General features: G+C 46.3%; 2 protein-coding genes across 2 annotated transcripts; one reads left to right on the top strand and one right to left on the bottom strand.

Annotated features, from left to right (window-relative positions):
• The first annotated feature begins 388 nt into the window (after positions 1–388).
• Positions 389–1,836, top strand: LOC121973483 (mitogen-activated protein kinase kinase kinase 18-like). The gene has a single exon (XM_042524903.1). It carries the CDS (start codon positions 439–441, stop codon positions 1,738–1,740), a length of 1,302 nt encoding a protein of 433 aa, XP_042380837.1. The 5' UTR covers positions 389–438; the 3' UTR covers positions 1,741–1,836.
• A 12,297-nt stretch (positions 1,837–14,133) lies between these two features.
• Positions 14,134–14,646, bottom strand: LOC121972543. Its single transcript, XM_042524198.1, has one exon. It carries the CDS (start codon positions 14,644–14,646, stop codon positions 14,134–14,136), a length of 513 nt encoding a protein of 170 aa, XP_042380132.1.
• Positions 14,647–19,350: the final 4,704 nt, after the last annotated feature.

The following is a 19,350-nucleotide window of genomic DNA, read 5'->3' as shown; positions in this document are numbered from 1 at the left end:
ACAACTTAATTATGTATTTAACTAAGATTATGTAAACTTTATAAAAGTTAAATCAATTAATCTTTAGACTATTCCAAATTTAAACCTTTTACCGTATTTTTCTGAATCACAAAGTTAGACTGTTCTGACTTCCTATTCCAAGTCAATGCGGAGTCAACTGCTCCACCTGTGAAGATTTTTTTGGATTTGTCGAACGCGGACAATCGCAACTGGTTGAAGAAGCTGTGCCGTGTCCGGCCTCGAGACAACGATTTGTCTTCGCTGTCAACCCTCGTCGAGGTCTCCACATGTGATCGAGGTTGACCTGTGCTTCCACCGCTCCGCCGAACGCAAGTACCAAGGATCCCTGAAAGTCAACTCTCACTTGTATATAATGTCCTTTGTTCTCTTCTCAGTCGAGATCCAGTAGAGCTTCACCTAATTCCGTATTCGATTCCGATGGCCATCGGAGAGTGGCGTCGAGGCCCGACCATCGGCCGCGGTTCTACCGCCACTGTCTCCGCCGCGGTAGCGTCCCCCTCCGGCCTCGTCTTCGCCGTCAAGTCCGCCGACCTCTGCTTCTCCGCCCCCCTGCAACGAGAGCAGGCAATTCTCTCATCGCTCCGCCGCCACCCTAACGTCGTCTCCTGCCTTGGCTCCGACGTCGCCGCCGGAGTCTACAACCTCTTCCTCGAGTACGCCCCTCTAGGCTCGCTCTACGACCGCATAGCGGCGCGCGGCGGCAGAATCAAGGAGGCGGAGATTCGCTCCTACGCCGGAGACCTCCTACACGGCCTCGCTCACCTCCACGCTGCCGGCGTCGCTCACTGCGACGTCAAAACCCGGAACGTCCTGCTCTGGCCCGGAGGAGGCGCGAAGCTGGCGGACTTCGGGTGCGCGCGGCGGACTTCTGGGGCGGCGCCGTCGGTGGCAGGGACGCCGATGTACATGGCGCCGGAGGCCGCGCGCGGCGAGGAGCAGGGAGCGCCGGCCGACGTGTGGGCGCTCGGGTGTACGGTGGTCGAGATGGCCACAGGGCAGCCGCCGTGGCCCGACATCACCGACCCGGTCGCGGCCCTGCACCGCGCCGGGTTCACGGCGGACGTCCCCGAGTGGCCCGGATGGTTGTCGCCGGAGGCCAGGGACTTCGTGGCGAAGTGTTTGAGGAGGGACGCGCGTGAGCGGTGGACGGCGGAGACGCTGCTGCGGCACCCGTTCGTCTCCAAGACGACTTGCTCGCCGGAAAACACCTCCCCTCCAGCCGACCAAGTTTGGGTCTCCCCGAAGAGCACGCTGGAGCAGGGAATGTGGGACTCCCAAGAAGAAGAAGAAGAAGAAGAAGAAGAAGAAGAAGAGAACCACTCCGACAGCTCGAGGGAGAGGCTCCGGCGACTCGCCGGCAGCGTCTCTCAGGCGATCAATTGGGAAACCGATGGCTATTGGATCACAGTGAGATCCAACGAGGATGAATCTGCCGCAGCGACAGCAAAAGCCGATCTCATTGCTTCAGACCCACACTCCTTCGATTCAATTCAATCGGAAATTCCAGAAAACAGAAACGATCCATTTGCCGGAGAATCTATGAATCAAACTGTAGAACAGACACATAATTCCCCTCTTGACACTAGTAGTAAAAACACAATCTTTTTCTCAAATTCTCAGCACTTCAATTATGTTCTTCGTTCTCTCAAAAAAACAGAAAAATGTAATCATATTCCTCCAAGAGATCATCAAAAAGGGGACGCCATTTCCAAGAAGTAACCAGCTATTTTGTCGATGAGATGGAGCATAAATTTAGGACGATTAGCTTAAGCTGGAAGCATACAGATAAAAAAGAAGAACAAAGCGTACTTTGTTAGTGATTGATTAATTAGGAGGACCACAGGCGTAAATTGTAGTTGCGTGCGGTGGACAGTTGGAGATGCGAGTCGTCAGTGGGTCATGCTCATGCTCTACCTTTGCTTGCGGTGACTTTTGAGTTTTGACGGCGCAGTTGCATGTCCTCTCCAGCCTCCAGCTCCCACCTACTGCGCTCCACCGCTATCCACCGTGCTCGACTTTGGATCGGTTCCGATCGAACCGGATTGTCCGGTTCGGCCGATATGGTTAGCTCGAGAATCCAAAGGAAAACCAGATGCCGCGTCTGATGGGAACCACACCGGTCTGGTTGTAAATTAAGGGAGTCAAAAAATAAATTCGGTCCGATGATTCGATATGAATCGATAAAAAAAACATAGGTTTGAATTGAAAATTTTTAAATTTAGGTCGAGTTTGGATGGGAGAAATTTTGGATTGAAATATTTTGGGTCGAATATGGATCGATCCCATTTGACCTGAATTTAGGATTTCATTATTTAGTGGGTATTTTTTTTTAGGTTAAATAAAATTTTATTTTAAAAATTAAGATAATTTTATATATAATGATATCAATCTTTTGAATTAGTTTTTCAGATTATTAGGATCGTGTTTAGATTCAAGTTTAAAGATTTTGAATTGAATTTGAGTTTCCGGTTGAGATTAAAAAAAAAATCTCAATTAAATCTGAATCCGACCTCATTCGACATATCTAAATTGATACTCTTGTAACGGCCTCGAGTTCACGACTAATCTCTCCCTTAGTAGATTTTTAATTTTAATTTTTTAGTTATTATTCAGTTTTACTTCCATATTAACTTGATTATTGAAGGTGAGAACGGGCAGTGAGAAAAAAAAAATATTATTCAATGTTATAAGAAGTAAACTTTGATGTTAATTTGGGAATTAATCACCACACACAGCATTATTTGGGCGAATGTTTTGGTTTTAAAAAAGAAAAAGAAAAAACAGAGAGCATCTATATGAGTGTTATAATATTTAGTTAGTATTTATAATCAATATGTGAATGTTATAGCATCTATATATTAACAATATTCAATTAAAAAAACATTTTATAGAAAAATCAAAAATTCTCAACCGTCTCATCAAATTTTATATATATTGATCCGGCGATAAGAAGAGCCCCCCCGGCTGAAGGAAGTCAACGTCACGTAGAAGTCAAAGGGCCGAACGACCGACCGGAGAAGAGAGGATTGGTCAGCCGACCGGAGAAGAGGAGACCGGTCGGCTGAGCGAGGTCCCAGCGGAGTCAAAGGCACCCGGCGGGGAGTTAGGGTTCCGATGCTCGTCGAACAGGATTGTAAGACTGAGCGGATGGCACGCTCAGCCGAAGACATAAGGTAGCATACTGCTAACAGTCTCCACAAAGCACATCACCGAGTATCTCCCAAGTAGATCACTATATATGGCCGGCCAGACGTAAGGCAAGTGCTGGCCGGTCGGACGCCCGACAGGGAGTAAGGAGAAAAGGACAAAGGACATATTCTGACAGCGGACATGCTTTATAATCCGGCCATACTCCAAATCTGACGACAAGGGGTGCCGCTGTCCCATCGAAGACAAGCTTGGACTGTAGCAGTATGGTATCAGGTAAGCTTGCTGACAGGCCCTTACTGGGGTATGGACTGAGGACACGTGTTTGCCTAGGTATGTGTGTCTGAGCTCCTCCCCAGCTCTATATATGGAGCTTTGCATTTCACCAGAGGTACGCATTCTACAATATTTGGAGCCACTTCTTTGTTGTCGAGCTTTGCCTGACTTGAGCGTCGGAGGATCGTCGCCGGGAACCCCTTCCCGGCCCGATTTCTGTGCAGGTTCGCCGGAGCACCGTACGATCGGCTGGAATCTACGTCAGCAGCTTGGAGAGCGCCACGTGCCCAGCGTTCGTTGATTCAGCGATTCGGACAGGATAAATTTGGCGTCGTATGTGGGAACGCTCCTGCATCCGATCGGAAGCAATGGACGAAGCTGGACGACAGCACTCGGTGATGCTCTCCACAAAGGAGCTCGATGCTTTGATCGAGACAAGAGCCACCAAGCTTATGGAACAGAGACAAAAGTCACAAGCCGAGCGGGCGGAGCAGCAAGCGACGTCAGCATCAGGCAGCCGAGCGGAAGCACCGCAAGCCACAGTTGCATTCCATCGGGCCCTATTCCACACTCCTCCTGAAGCCGCAGCAACTAATCGTGATCAAGAATCTTCTTCGGATGAAATGCCAAGACGAGATAACAAAAAAGGGAAAGCCCCCCGAGCGGACGCCTCTCCCGAGCGGATCAACCGTCAATTTTCAGAGGCTATTCTACGAGACCCCCTGCCTAAGCATTATGTGCCTCTAGTGATCGGTGAGTACAACGGAACCACCGATCCGGATGATCATTTGGGTAAGTTCGATAACACGGCCACTCTTCATCAGTACACAAATGGAGTGAAGTGTCGAGTTTTTCTTACCACCCTCTCGGGATCGGCCCAACGGTGGTTTCGGAGATTGCCGGACGGATCTATCTCAAGTTTCAAAGACTTCCGAACGGCCTTCCTCCACCACTTCGCAAGCAGTCGGCGCTATCAAAAAACCAGTGTTAGTCTGTTTGCCATCAAATAGGAAACCCGCGAATCGCTCCGAGCCTACATCCAGCGGTTCAACAGAGTGGTCATGGATATTCCAATGGCCACCTCGGAGACCATGATGAATGCCTTCACACAAGGCCTCGTGGATGGGGATTTCTTCCGATCACTATTCGGAAGCCGCCCCGAGACTACGACCACATGCTACACCGGGCCAACGAATACATCAACGTGGAGGAAGCCCAAGCGGCCCGGAAAAAAGAAACTCCAACCGAGCGGGCTCCTCCTGCCGAGCGAAAGCCGCACGCTGCTCATCAGCCACCCAGAGGACCGAGGGTCGAAGCAATCCGCTCCCCCCATGCTAGGTCCCACGTGCAAGAGGTAGCTGCCGCGCGGCCCAAGCCAAAGAAGAAATGGACCCCAATGTTCTGCTCCTTCCACCGGACGGACACACATAATACCAGGGATTGCCGGAGTCTTCCTCTAATCGCCCACCCCGTTCCTAGTAGTGGCGGTCGTCGATCGCCATCAGCCGACAGGCGACAGAGGCCTCGTGAAGCCGATCGGACGATAGCTGACAGGCGACAACAACAGACTCCCGAGCAGCATCGCTCTCCGAGGCGGGAGAATCTCCGGATGTTTAGGGAACGGCCCCGACCGTCCGCTCGGGAAGAAGAAAATAGAAGTAATACTTCCCGAGGCGAGATCAACATTATTGCTGGCGGGCCGACCGGAGGCGACTCTAACCGAGCAAGGAAGGCGAGCGTCCGGCAGCTCCAGATCCATGCGGTCGGCTGTAGCCAGGAACGGGCAAGCGGACCCGAAATTAGTTTCGGGCCCAGGGACTTGGAAGGAGTTGAAGTCCCCCATGACGACGCTCTTCTCATCAAAGCGGTAATAGCCAATTACACAATACACCGCATTTTTATTGACACAGGAAGCTCGGTCAAAATCATGTTCAAAATGGCCTTCGATCAACTATAAATTGACCGAGCCGAGCTGCTGCCCATGACAACCCCCCTTTACGGGTTTACGGGCAATGAAGTTCAGCCGGTCGGACAGATCCGGCTGGCCATATCGCTGGGAGAGGAGCCGCTCAGAAGGACGCGGACTGCAAACCTCGTCATAGTGGACTCTCTCCGTCGGCGTACAATGTCATATTGGGACGACCGGCTCTAAGTGAGTTCCGAGCGACCGTCTCCACCTTCCACCAGAAAATCTAGTTCTCAGTAGAAGACAAGGTAGGAGAAGTACGAGGAGATCAACTAGCGGCTCGGTGATGCTACGTTGAGATGGTCCGAGCAGAATCCAATGCCGCTCGGAAAACGCCCCGGATTGAGGTGAACGCTATAACTGAAAAACCTCCCTCTTTGGTTTATGAAGAAAAAGAGGAAGTGCAGATTCACCCGACCCGATCGGAGGCCACAACGTTCATTGCGGCCGATCTGGAGGCCAACCAGAAAGAGGAAGTGATCAAATGCCTCCAGAGAAACCGTGATGTCTTCGTCTGGTCGACGCATGAGGTGCCCGGAATTTCACTGAGTATAGCGCAGCATGAGCTCCACGTCCGACCGGACGCTCGGCCGGTGAAGCAGAGAAAGAGGGACTTCAGGGCCGAACAGAATGCAATCATCCGGACGGAGGTCGAGAAACTCTTGGAGGCCGGCCACATACGCGAGGTCCAGTTCCCTAGCTGGCTGGCGAACGTGGTACTAGTCTCCAAGCCAGGCAATAAATGGAGAGTGTGCATCGATTTCCGGGACCTTAACAAGGCGTGCCCGAAAGATTTTTATCCTCTGCCCCGGATCGATCAGCTGGTGGATTCTACGGCCGACTGCAAGTTGATATGCATGCTCGACGCATATCAAGGCTATCATCAAGTGCCGCTCGCCCGAGAAGACCAAGAAAAAGTCAGCTTCGTTACAGCCAACGACACCTATTGCTATAATGTGATGTCGTTCGGACTAAAGAACGCGGGAGCCACTTATCAGCGATTGATGAACAAAGTGTTCAAAGAGTAGATCGGGCGAAATCTGGAAGTATACGTGGACGACATTCTCATCAAGTCCGTCCGAGCGGTCGATCTCTTTGGAGACATGGAAGAGACTTTCAGAACACTGAGGATGTATGGAGTTAAGCTCAACCCCCAGAAATGTCTGTTCGGAGCCAAGGGCGGGCGTTTCTTGGGCTACATAGTGACCGAGCGGGGCATCGAGGCAAATCCCAGCAAAGTGAAAGCCCTACAAGATATGCCGCCCCCAAGAAATCTGAGGGAAGTGCAGCGCTTGACCGGTCGGATAACTGCTCTGTCCAGATTCATCTCCAAGACTACCGACCGGGCCTTACCTTTTTTCAAAATCTTGCGCAAAGCCACTAAATTTCACTGGGACGAAGAATGTGATCGGGCGTTCGAAGATTTGAAGACATATTTGAACCCCGAGCGGAAAACCAGGCTGCAGATGAGTTAGCCAAACTCGCAAGTTCAATAACGCAGGTCGTCATACAGCAGCCTATTGAGCAAGTATCTTTGGTGGCACACGTCGATCGGATGGAAGGCCTCGAGTTTCCGAGCGACTGGAGAACAACCATCATGGAGTTTCTTCGATCGGGGGCAACACCATCCGATCGGGAAGCAGCCCAGCAATTAAGAAGGAGAGCCGGTCGGTTCACGCTTATTGGAGACCAGCTCTACAAGAAGGTCTTCTCCCGCCCGCTGTTGAAATGCGTAAGCTCAGAAGACGCGGCGTACATCCTCCAAGAAGTGCATCAAGGATCGTGCGGAGGGCATCCGGGCGGACGATCGCTGGCTAAGAAGATCCTGCTGGCCGGATACTTTTGGCCAACCCTGCAAGCAGACGCCGCTCAGACCATGACGACGTGCCTTTCTTGCCAGAAGTACCATAACTTCTCCCACCGACCGGCGGAGGAAATGAAGGCAACTACCGTGTCATGTCCGTTCAACCAATGGGGAATGGATATCGTGGGTCCGTTTCCTATGGCGACCGGGCAGAGGAAATTTCTACTAGTGGCTGTCGATTATTTTTCCAAATGGGTGGAAGCCGAGCCACTGGCCAGGATCACCGAGCAGATGGTCAAGAAGTTTATTTGGCAACATATCATCTGCCGGTTCGGCATCCCCCGCCGACTCATCTCCGACAATGGGCGGCAATTCGCGGGAAAGTTGCTCGAAGATTGGTGCAAAAGCTATGGCATCGAGCAACACTTCACGTCCGTGGCGTATCCCCAAAGTAACGGTCAAGCTGAAGTAGCCAATCGGGAAATTCTTCTCATTTTGCGCACTCGGCTCGACCATTTGGGAGGAAGCTGGGTGGATGAAGTGTCAGGCATCCTATAGGCCATCCGAACGACCCCGAAGGAGGGCACGGACGTCACGCCGTTCCATCTGGTGTATGGCGGCGAAGCAGTTATTCATGTCGAAGTCGGCGTAGAGTCTGTCCGGATCCAGAGTTATGATGATGATAACGCCGAGCGGAGGAACATGGAGCTGGATCTGGTCGAAGAAGAGCGAGCCAAGGCGTCCGTCCGGCTGATGGCGTACCGACAATGGATGAAGCAAAATTACAACCGGCGCGTAATTCCCCGATCGTTCCAGGTTGGTGACCTTGTCTGGAAGAAAGTAAAGTCGGTTGGCGACGTTGGCAAGCTGGAAGCTCCTTGGGCGGGGCCCTTCAAAATCATCGAAAAGCTCCGCTCGGGCGCTTATTATTTGGAGGATGAAAACGACCGGCAGCTGGATCGACCATGGAGCGCGAATCATCTCCAGCCGTACCGAGCTGGGTAAGAGGTGCGCTGATGTAATCTTGCATACGTTGTGGTCGCCTATGTACTTGTAATGCATGCAGCAAAAAGATAAAGGATGACAAATAGCTTCGCCGAACGGCAATGTTCAACTTAGCCTTGAAGGTCGTCGAGCTCCGACGTTAAAAATCGAGAGACGAGCTGGCGTCTATTAACCCTCCGAGCGGAAGACAGTCGAGCTCCGACGTTAAAAATCGAGAGACGTGCCGGCGTCTATAAACCCTCCGAGCGGAAGATCGTCGAGCTCCGACGTTAAAAATCTAGAGACGAGCCGGCGTCTATAAACTCTCCGAGCGGAAGACCGTCGAGCTCTGACGTTAAAAATCGAGAGACGAGCCGGCGTCTATAAACCCTCCGAGCGGAAGACCGTCGAGCTAAGACGTTAAAAATCGAGAGACGAGTGGCCTATAAACCCTCCGAAGGAAGACCGTCGAGCTCGACGTTAAAAATCGAGAGAGCGTCTATAAACTCTCCGGCGGAAGACCGCCGAGCTCGACGTTAAAATCGAGACGAGCCGGCGTCTATAAACCCTCCGGCGGAAGACCGTCGAGCTCGACGTTAAAATCGAGACGAGCCGACGTCTATAAACCCTCCGAGCGGAAGACCGTCGAGCTCCGACGTTAAAAATCGAGAGACGTGCCGGCGTCTATAAACCCTCCGAGCGGAAGACCGTCGAGCTCCGACGTTAAAAATCGAGAGACGAGCTGGCGTCTATTAACCCTCCGAGCGGAAGACAGTCGAGCTCCGACGTTAAAAATCGAGAGACGTGCCGGCGTCTATAAACCCTCCGAGCGGAAGATCGTCGAGCTCCGACGTTAAAAATCGAGAGACGAGCCGGCATCTATAAACTCTCCGAGCGGAAGACCGTCGAGCTCTGACGTTAAAAATCGAGAGACGAGCCGGCGTCTATAACCCCTCCGAGCGGAAGACCGTCGAGCTCCGACGTTAAAAATCGAGAGACGAGCCGGCGTCTATAAACCCTCTGAGCATAAGAGGGCAATAAGGACGGCAAGTGTCCAAGGAATTCTGTTATCAAAGCGTCAATATCGTTCGACCGCTCCTGTATCCGATCCGCTCGGCTCTATACCCGAAGGTACTTCATTAGTATCTAGCCAACGATCTCTGCTAAGGGGAACGTTACATATTTAGCGAACGATCGGCATCTAAGTGTGATAAAAGGCGGGCGGTCGGCACACAGATAAACTTCGATTCGAGATATCATATCAAAGAAACAACAAGCAAAAGGAGATTACATTAAAGAAAATAAGGCCGAGCAGCCAAATTACAAAAAGGGGGTAGTTCATAGCCGAACGGCTAGATTACATTTAAGCTTCTACTCTAAATAATCATAAAGATCCTTGGGGATATTGTCAAGAAGCGCCACTTGATCTGCAGCCGGGATGGCGAAGGACTCGGGAAGTTGCCCCTTGGACTTCAAATATGCGGTGGTGGCGGTCATGGCGAGGTCAAAGGCAGTGTACATCCGCTCACAAACCTTCTCTGAAAATTCGGGCGAGCGGATGTAATTCTGTCTCAGGGCGGTGACCCAGCTCGGCTCAGCCTCTTGGTATTCTTTGAAGGCCAATTGAGACACGTCGAAGGACTCCTGCAGAGTTTTCAGCTCGTCTATATGCTTCAGTGCCTCAGCCGAGCGACCTGCTTTCTCGCCATCGAGCTGGTCCATCAGCCCCTTTACTTTCTGCTCTAGGCCCCGAGCCTCCACATTCTTTTTCTCCAGATTGGAGATGGCCGTGTTTTTGCGAGTAGTGGCTAGGGTTATTTTTGTGTCGAGCGATTTGACCTGTCGCTCGGACTCGGCCAAGGCGTGGGCCTGATCGGCCGACTTCTTCTGCTCGGCCGCCAACAAATCTTGAGCTTTCTTCAGCTCCTTTTGCAGCTCAGCATACGAAGGGCCTTGAGAGCCGGACGAACCGCTAGCCGCCATCAGTTGTCTTAATTCCTCGTCCACCATCGTCAGGCGGTTGGAGACAGCTATCTCCTCCACCCATCTCTGGCGAGAGAAAATTAGAAGTTGTTAGTGGCCGAGCGGAGATAATGCATACCAAACTTCGAAGAAAACAAACTTACCCCCGTGGCTTCCTGCATGTGGCTATTGGCCAAATTTCGGAGGGGGATCAGCGCGACGCGCGCCCGAGCGTCGGCCCACATCTCAGCTAGGGGCCCCTTCAAGGTGATGGTGTGCTCGGGTGCGGTTGGGCGGTCGGCCTCTGGCAGCAGCTCTTCAGTCGGGAGATGAAGAGTGACCCGTACAGTGCGGCCATGACCGGGGGTCATCCGACCGGCGGTCGGAAGAGGATCAGAGGCCGGCGCCGAAAATTGAGATAGGATAGTTGAACGCTGGACTGGTTGAGGAGCAGGCGGAAGGGTGTTGACATGAATAGCCTCAATAGGGGCTGCCGGCTCGTCCCATTCAGAGGGCGTCCGGTCAGACGAAATAGCTTCGACCTCTGGAGCCTTGCCGCGAGCACGTGTAGTAGCTCGGGCGGACGGTTGAACGACAGACGTAGCCGATCGGACTGGAGTCTCCACTCGGCGCCTCTTCGAGCCGGGTTGTCCCTCTTCCCGAGCGGAACCTTCTTCTTGGACAGTTGGTCCTCCGCTGGGGGTGGCTCCACTTGCCACATTCTGCTGAGAGGCCTGAGCGGCTGACTCTTCATGAGTCCCGCTCTCCCCTTCATGCGAGCCGACCGGCTGGATGTCGAGCGCCTCCATCTCCTTTGCTGCCGCGGCTTCGAGCACTGCCGCCTTTTTTTTCAAAATGCCGGTCATTACCGACTCCATGACGATGTCCGCTGCAAAGGAAAGAAGAGAAATCAGTTAGCAATCAAAGTATATGCCCAAGTAAAATTCTTAACGAAGCTGCTCGGAAGAGGAGTCCGTATGAGACTCAGGCCGAAGATGTACATCACTCCTTCGTGCAGAAGCTTATTGATGTCAAGCCGCAGACCGGCTAGCATATTTGCAGCATGGAGGTAGTCCGGTCGGGTCTTGAACTTCTTCAGCTCAGGAGTGGGGGGTAGGTCGACCTGCCACTTGGTCCGGAAATTGGCCTGATCGGGCATACGAATATAGAAAAAATACTCCTTCCAATGTTTATTGGAAGAAGGCAGTTTATTAAAGAAGACTAAGCCGGGCCGAGCTTGGAACATGAAGGTGCCCGGCTCGGACTGCTTGGGGTAATAGAAATAATTAAAGACCTCTGGTCGGAGGGGGATGTTGTGGATCTTGAACAAAACAACAACACCACAGAGAAGGCGAAAGGTGTTGGGTACTAGACTGCCGAGCGGAACACCAAAAAAGTTACAAACATCTACAATGAAGTGATGTACAGGGAAACGCAGACCGGCAGTAAACTGGTCACGGAAGACACAGAAAGCTCTGCGCGGCGGCTTGTGTGGCCGAGCGGAGGGACCGGCTAACAGAAGTTCAAAATCACCGGGGATTTCAAAATTATCGGTCAGAATATCAAAGTCACGCCGATCGAATCGTGACTGCAGGGTGGTGTACCAAGGGTCGAGGGATTGGTCTTCAGGATGAGAAGAACTAGCCATTATCCGAGAGGACGAAACCAAAAAAGACGAAGCAGAAGATAAAAGCAAAATGGCAATAGAACAGTGTCCCGAAGATGGAAACTTGGAAGGAAATGTAAAGAAAACACCGGAAGCAAAGAGGGAAAGAAAGAGAACCTTGCAACGAAGAGGAAGATTGAAGAAAAGAGCATCGGAGATTGCCGAAACCAGAAGAAGGAGATCGCCGGGGAACTGGAACGCGAGAAGTTGAAGGCACGCGAGAGCAATAGTGCGGCGAAGAGAGAACGAAGCTTTTTATAGGGTAGAGCCCGAGCGGCCTCCACCGTTGGATCCAGGTCGCGAGAATCGGAGTACTCATCGTGCCGTTCATTTCGAACCACCTCGATCCATCAGGACACCATGCCGCCGCCATACGATGACGACAGCATCGCCACGTGGCATTCAACCACTGGAACACATTTAATGCGCGCGTGCTAGACCTTAATGATGAAGATTGGCGGAAAATTCGAAAAGATGCTGAGTAACGGTGGCGTTGACTGGCCTTTTGGCTACCCTTGGTTTCCGAGCGGATGGTTGTGGCAGCGCGCCGCTCGGCTCAACTGACGGTCCAGTCAGTCGGACTAATCGCCTCTTTCGACTAGACTTGAAGGGGAGGCAAGTGATCCGACGATAAGAAGAGGCACTTCGGTTGAGGGAAGTCAATGCCACGTGGAAGTCAAAGGGCCGAACGACCGACCGGAGAAGAGGGGATCGGTCGGCCGACCGGAGAAGAGGAGACCGGTCGACCGAGCGAGGTCCCAGCGGAGTCAAAGGCACCCGGCGGGGAGTTAGGGTTCCGACGCTCGTCGAACAGGATTGTAAGGCTGAGCGGATGGCACGCTCAGCCGAAGACATAAGGTAACATATTGCTAACAGTTTCCACAAAGCACATCACCGAGTATCTCCCAAGTAGATGACTATATATGGTCGACCGGACGTAAGGCAAGTGCTGGCCGGTCGGACGCCCGACAGGGAGTAAGGAGAAAAGGACAAAGGACATATTATGACAGCGGGCATGCTTTATAATCCGGCCATACTCCAAATCTGACGACAAGGGGTGCCGTTGTCCCATCGAAGACATGCTTGGACTGTAGCAGTATGGTGTCAGGTAAGCTAATTGCTGACAGGCCCTTACTGGGTTATGGGCTGAGGACACGTGTTTGCTTAGGTATGTGTGCCTGAGCTCCTCCCCAGCTCTATATAAGGAGCTTTGCATTTCACCAGAGGTACGCATTTTACAATATTTGGAGCTACTTCTTTGTTGTCGAGCTTTGCCTGACTTGAGCGTCGGAGAATCGTCGCCGGGAACCCCTTCCTGGCCCGATTTCTGTGCAGGTTCGCCAGAGCACCGTACGACCGGCCGGAGATCTACGTCAGCAGCTTGGAGAGCGTCACGTACCCAGCGTTCGTTGATTCAGCGATTCGGACAGGATCATTTATATATATATATATATATATATATATATATATATATATATATATATATATATATATCCAATGGTCTTTGAATGATTAAATTTTATATAAAAAAAATCGATAAATTCCAATCGGCTAGTTTAAGAAATTTCGTGAATTCTTAAAATATGCCGGAATTAGTTTTTTATATATTTCCAAACGTTTAATTTATATGTTATTTTAATTTTATGTAACTATGATTTTTTTTTCTAGGTTGTACTGTTTTCAAATCTATAATAAATTTTATTTTTAAATAAACAACACCGGTAAGAGAAGATAAATTTTTTTTAGTAATAAATATATTTAAAATAATAATATTATGGAATTACAAGTATACATTTAAAATTTATTTTATTTATTTAATATACAATAAGACTAAATATGAATTTGAGTGTGTGTTAACATTCAAATTAATGATGGTGTTCAAATGCCCTTATTAATATTTAGTAAAACTTCTCTTGATTTTTAAAATTATAAAAAATTGTAGATAGAAATTAGCTATGCATTAAGTGAAAGCTATGCTGAAATCAATAATAGGAAATCAAAACCAACGCATTTTAAACAATTACAGATAGAAATATCAATCAGAAACGCATTCAAATGTTTTTTATCCCCTTCAAAAGATAGATCATCGAAATTATCAAAAATAAATGAATAAATGTTTTTGTATCATGTACAACATTTTTAAATATTAACAGAAACTACAACAATTAGTTTTGTAGTAGCAAGAAATTAATGAATCAAACTCATTGCCCTAAATTGAAATTAAAGCAGAGAAGAGAGGAAGGAGATTCATCGGCGGCCAACTATCACCGGCTGGTTGAAATCGATGCCTAGTTGCTGCTTCGGCGATCACTCCACCAGTGAAGTCGATGGCATCGCTATTGATCTTCTCGCCTTCACGTGCCGCTGCTTTTCCGACAGGGGGCTAGGCGCTGGGCGTTTCCGGTGGTGGCTGCTTTTGTGGCCGCCGAGGGCCTGGTACGAAGTGAATCCTCTGCCGCATTCTGAACACTTGTAGGGGCGCAGATCATCGGTCGAAGGCGTTGGAGGAGGAAGCGGCTCCTTCTTCCGATGCTGTTTCAGCGCCGGGGACAAGAGCAGAGACTGCTCTTGCTGCTGTATCGTCGGCGGAGGCGACGATCGGGTAAGAAGCGCCGGCTGTTGCTTTGGCTCTGTCGGCTGCTGAACCCCGCCGTGAGGGGCGAGCGGGGAACGCGACAGCTTGAGGAGGCCGAGGATGCAGTCCTCCTCATCTTGACTGAGGACAGGAGACGGCGGAGGCGAAGAGCGACGGCGCTCCGTTCGCCGGCGCTTTCTGGCCCACAAGGCTGGCAGCGAGCAATGGAAAAATCCAGCGGCCATTGGAACCCTCTCTCTCTGTTTTTTTTTTTTGAGGAAGCGAGACGAGGAAGGGTTTTGAATGAACAGAGAAAAGTATTGAGTATTTATTTGTACATAGAAAATGAAAGAATTTGCCGGGAACGGATCCATTCGAACCCGCCATTTTTCATTAATATTCAAATTAATTAATACTTTAGTGATTAATTACTTACAGTGTGTATGTGTGATTGATTAAGGGTTTACTGGTGTTTTACAAAATTTAAACATCTCATGTTAAGCCATTAGTCTAAACAAAAACTTTTGTGGGATCACGGTTTAATAGTCAGACCCTCTAATAAATAACTAAGTCATACAATTGATGATGCGGAGTTTTCGAGTTAGGTAAAAGTTAATAGGATTGATTGACATGACGGTCAAAGTCAAGAAAAGGTCAATCTTTGAAGTCAGCACGGTCAATCATCGTGGCCGAGAGGTAATTTGACCGGACCATTTGGGTCGGTTGGACGTCGAGCCCATTAGGTTATCTGACCAGACCATTGGGTGTATCGGACGTCGAGTCTCTAAATATTGACGAATAACTCAAGACGAGTCATCACTCTCTAGAGCAAAGACTTATTTGTCAATTGAAAAATAACATGATTATAATTAACTAGGTCGAGTAGTCTAGCCAATTGGATCTATAGTCCAATCTAACAGAATGGATGCCTGGTCCGATTAAATCCTTTAGCTAAACAAATAGGTCGAGTGAATGACGAGTTGTCGACAACACTCTATAAGTCCAATCGACTAAATCCTTATCAGCGATTGTCGATCAAGTCATAGGAGGAACTCAATCGGCTTGACATGTAAGCATACGACCTCTCAATCCAACGATCTCATATTTCTTTTTGACGTCTTATGCCACGCATGACAGAAAATATTCTGCATGCAAATTGTATAGTAGAAACTTCCTCTGCCAAACACAGAGATTGTGGATCCATTTTAGAAAAAGTATTAGAATATCTTTATAGTCTATCATGTTTTTTAAATACTTTAATATTCGTGCACAGACAAATAATAACACTATAAAAGGGGGTCTTCATCTACAAATGGATGTATGTGATAATATGTAATTTTATACACTCATAGCTACTGTTCATCCTACTGTTCATATATTCGACTCAATCACTGATTTAAATGTTGGAGAGCCTACATCGAGACCCCTTGGTCCGACCACTAACACTCCTTTTGATACGAAGAACTGCGGAGTCACTTTTTGTTGAATCAAAGTCTTCAAACAGTCAACATCAGAGTCACCTTTCCAGTGAACCATCTTCTCTGCTTTCGAACGGGATCACTAAGAAATTTAATATTTGAGTTTCACTTATGGGGTATTGCAGAAGTATTTTCGCTCAAGTGAAAAACATACCTAAAAATATTGGTCATCTAGATATCACTTCATAAATACTTCCCGATTTACTGTTATCCCTAATAAAAAAAAATTATAGGACTAAACCCATCCTCTCTCAAATTAATTAGTCGGACGAACTGTATAAATTAACAAACAAAAATAATCTAAACCAAAAAAAACACTTCCACATATATTTAACTTGTGTGAGTTAATATATAGAGAGCAAAATATTTTATTTTATTTTTTATGATTAGCTATAAACAAATTACAATATTAGATATGGAAGAATATGGATCGTGGATAAGTAGGTACATTATTATATATTCGTAATATTTAATTTGAGGTATTAGTTTTATCTGAGATCAACTACAAGAACAACAAAATTTAGCTACGAAATTTTTCCATAGCTAAACTCATTATTTCTTCGCTAATAATCGTTTGCGGCAAAAACAATTCGTTGCTATGATCATCATAATAAACTTGTCGTAAACCATATTTGGCGACGATTATTAATAATTCACCGCTAAAATTAACGACATACTATAAAATGTCGTTAAGATTAATATATGCACTGCTAAGATACACATTGGTTAGCGACGAATTTTACTAAACTCGTCGTTTTAGAGCATCCTCAATGGGGTGTTAAATGGGTATTATAATATCCATTTAATACCCCCTATAATACCCACTCACAAGAGAAAGGAGAGAGGGTGTTCAAAGGTGTTCATGTTCAAAGGTTTGAACACCCTCTCTCTTAATTTTTTAATATTTTCTTTTTCTTTTTTAAATTATAAATTTTTTATATTATTTAAAAAATTAATAAAAAGGATGAATAAGTGGATGGTGAGGTCCATAAATAATGAGTGTTAATATTAAAAGGGATGTGAGTTAAAGAGATATATTGTTATAATGAGTATGTGGTAGTGGGCCATATACTTTTTGATGAGGTGGTGAATGTTATAACGAATTAACGTTGCGGATGCTCTAATATAATTAGTTAGAGCTGATTTAATAATAAATTCATAGGAAATCATTTTTTAGAAAATTTGCTGGGTATCGACGGTTAGCAACGATTTTAGAGAAAATCGCCACTAAAATTGTTGTTAGCGATGATTTTCTCCAAAATCGTTGCTAACTATTGTTTAAAAAAAATATTTATTTTCATTCATATCCTATATACAAATTCATAAAGAAACTCACAAATACTCATATTTCAACACCATCAAGTTCACAAAACATTCACAACTCTAACAATATTCACGAACAACTCTAACAACAGCACAACAAATAAATAACACAACTCTATCAATAATTAACAAATTCACAATTCTAACAACAAGTAACACAACAAATAAAAATCATATATACCATCAAGTTCACATCCAAAGAACTTACTACGACGGAGCATTTCTGCCTACGACACTGTCTCAGCTGGCGCAACTTCAACGAACCCCATTCAGGAATGTTCCAAGTAGTAAGCCGTAAAGTTTCAACAGTCTCCTTGTGCTCAAAATCAAGATATTTCTCGTTTAGCTACATATTAAGGGAAAAAAAAATAAAAAATGATGTACTAAAATAAATATCATATTAATTGATGATTATATCTTTGTTGATATGTAATCCCACAAGTTCTTTGGATTATCGATTAGGATCTTCCACTAATTTTCTATCAATGGAAACTTAAAGTAAATTGTTTCACAAATCTAATGGTTATTAAAAGCTATGATTTGCTTCAATTGAATATAAGTCTCTCCAATCCAATGCTTTCTTCTCAATAAATCTGATTAATCATTAAAGAAAAATCTATTGATGATGTAAATTAATGAATAACAAAACAAGATTTAAACTAAACCTAATGAATAAAAAGACAATAGAATAAATGAATAGCAAAGCAAGTATTACTAAACCTAATGAATAATAATCTTAAAGCATTCAACAAAAACCTAATTTAATCTAACATACTTCATCTAACTTAATCACAAGAACAAACATCAAAAAACAAGAATTGCATGAAATTAAACTAGCATAATTGCAACAAATATAGGAGCAAAAGTGGTTGGGAAATTTCATCGAACACCTAATATGCATCTACCAATTCAAGTCTAACGCATGCAATTTGAAACATGGGAGATTAATGTCATTACAATTCAACAATCAACTCAACATTAATCAACCATCAACACATCAATAATCAACACTCAACACATAATTAAAGACATCACCCAAATTTATGGGAGTGACCGAACACAGTTAGGGATGGAGCTTCGGAAGGGGTTGATTGAAGCACGGATGAAGGAGGACCTCTTCTCTTCTAACCTGAAGAGAAGAGGGGTTATCAGAAGATAAAGTGGATGTTCACTCCTCTTCTAACCCGAAGAGGAGAGGAAAGAAGGGCTGTCATATGTGGATCGGAATGGAGGGCGAATCCTCCTCTTCTAACCCAAAGAGGTGGAGCTGTCGGGTCTTCATTCTCCTAACCGGAAGAGGTAGATAGACGGATGATTAAGAAGCTTCACTTCTATTCTAACCCGAAGAGAAGAAGGGGCTGTGGATGTGGAGCCGGTGGTGGAAATGAAGCTCTCCGATGGTGGTTGTTGGTTTTTCCTCTTTTAATTCGAAGAGGAGAGGTGGCAGGATGGTGGTGATGAATTTGATAAATTCGTTGCTTAATCTTGATATTAGCGGCAAATTAGACAAACTCATCGCTAATGTTTGTTTTCTTAGCGACAAATTAACAAACTCGTCGCTAATGTAAACTCGACAAACACGTTGCTAATGTTTGTTTTATTAGCGAGGAATTTATATTTCGTTGTTAATAATAATATTTAGCTATCGCTATTTTCCTTATTTCTTGTGATATTATTAATTTTGATAGAATTAAATATTTTAAATTATTATAATAATTAATTTGTCTTATGGTTAATCATGATTAAAGACTCGTTCCATTCTTACATTTGAGCATTTGAGAGTTGTATAAGTTTTTTAAAGATTATTCCGCTCTTCATTTCTATGTACGGTAACTCATCCGTCTTTGTCAATAAATCAAATATTTATAAACAATTTTAGTATTCAACCTCATAAAAACTTATTTATATTTATTTAATACATATAAACTATTTAGATGAATAAATTTGGATATGTGACTCGTTAATATTTATAAATAGGAATTATAATTCCAAGACTACAGTGCAACGATAAGAAATTTTCATAGTTAACGAGATATTGATCATAGATCAATTTCTAACTATGGTACACTGTAAATTAATGTTCTCATATAGGAAGATATATAACTCGTTGTGAAACCACACACTGGCTCAAATAATTAGATATATGAA

This window comes from Zingiber officinale, chromosome 4A (genome assembly GCF_018446385.1).
Source record: "Zingiber officinale cultivar Zhangliang chromosome 4A, Zo_v1.1, whole genome shotgun sequence".
Classification (NCBI taxonomy): Eukaryota; Viridiplantae; Streptophyta; class Magnoliopsida; order Zingiberales; family Zingiberaceae; genus Zingiber; species Zingiber officinale.
The sequence above is the reverse complement of the archived record's forward strand: the minus strand, read 5'-3'. Positions and strand labels throughout refer to the sequence as shown.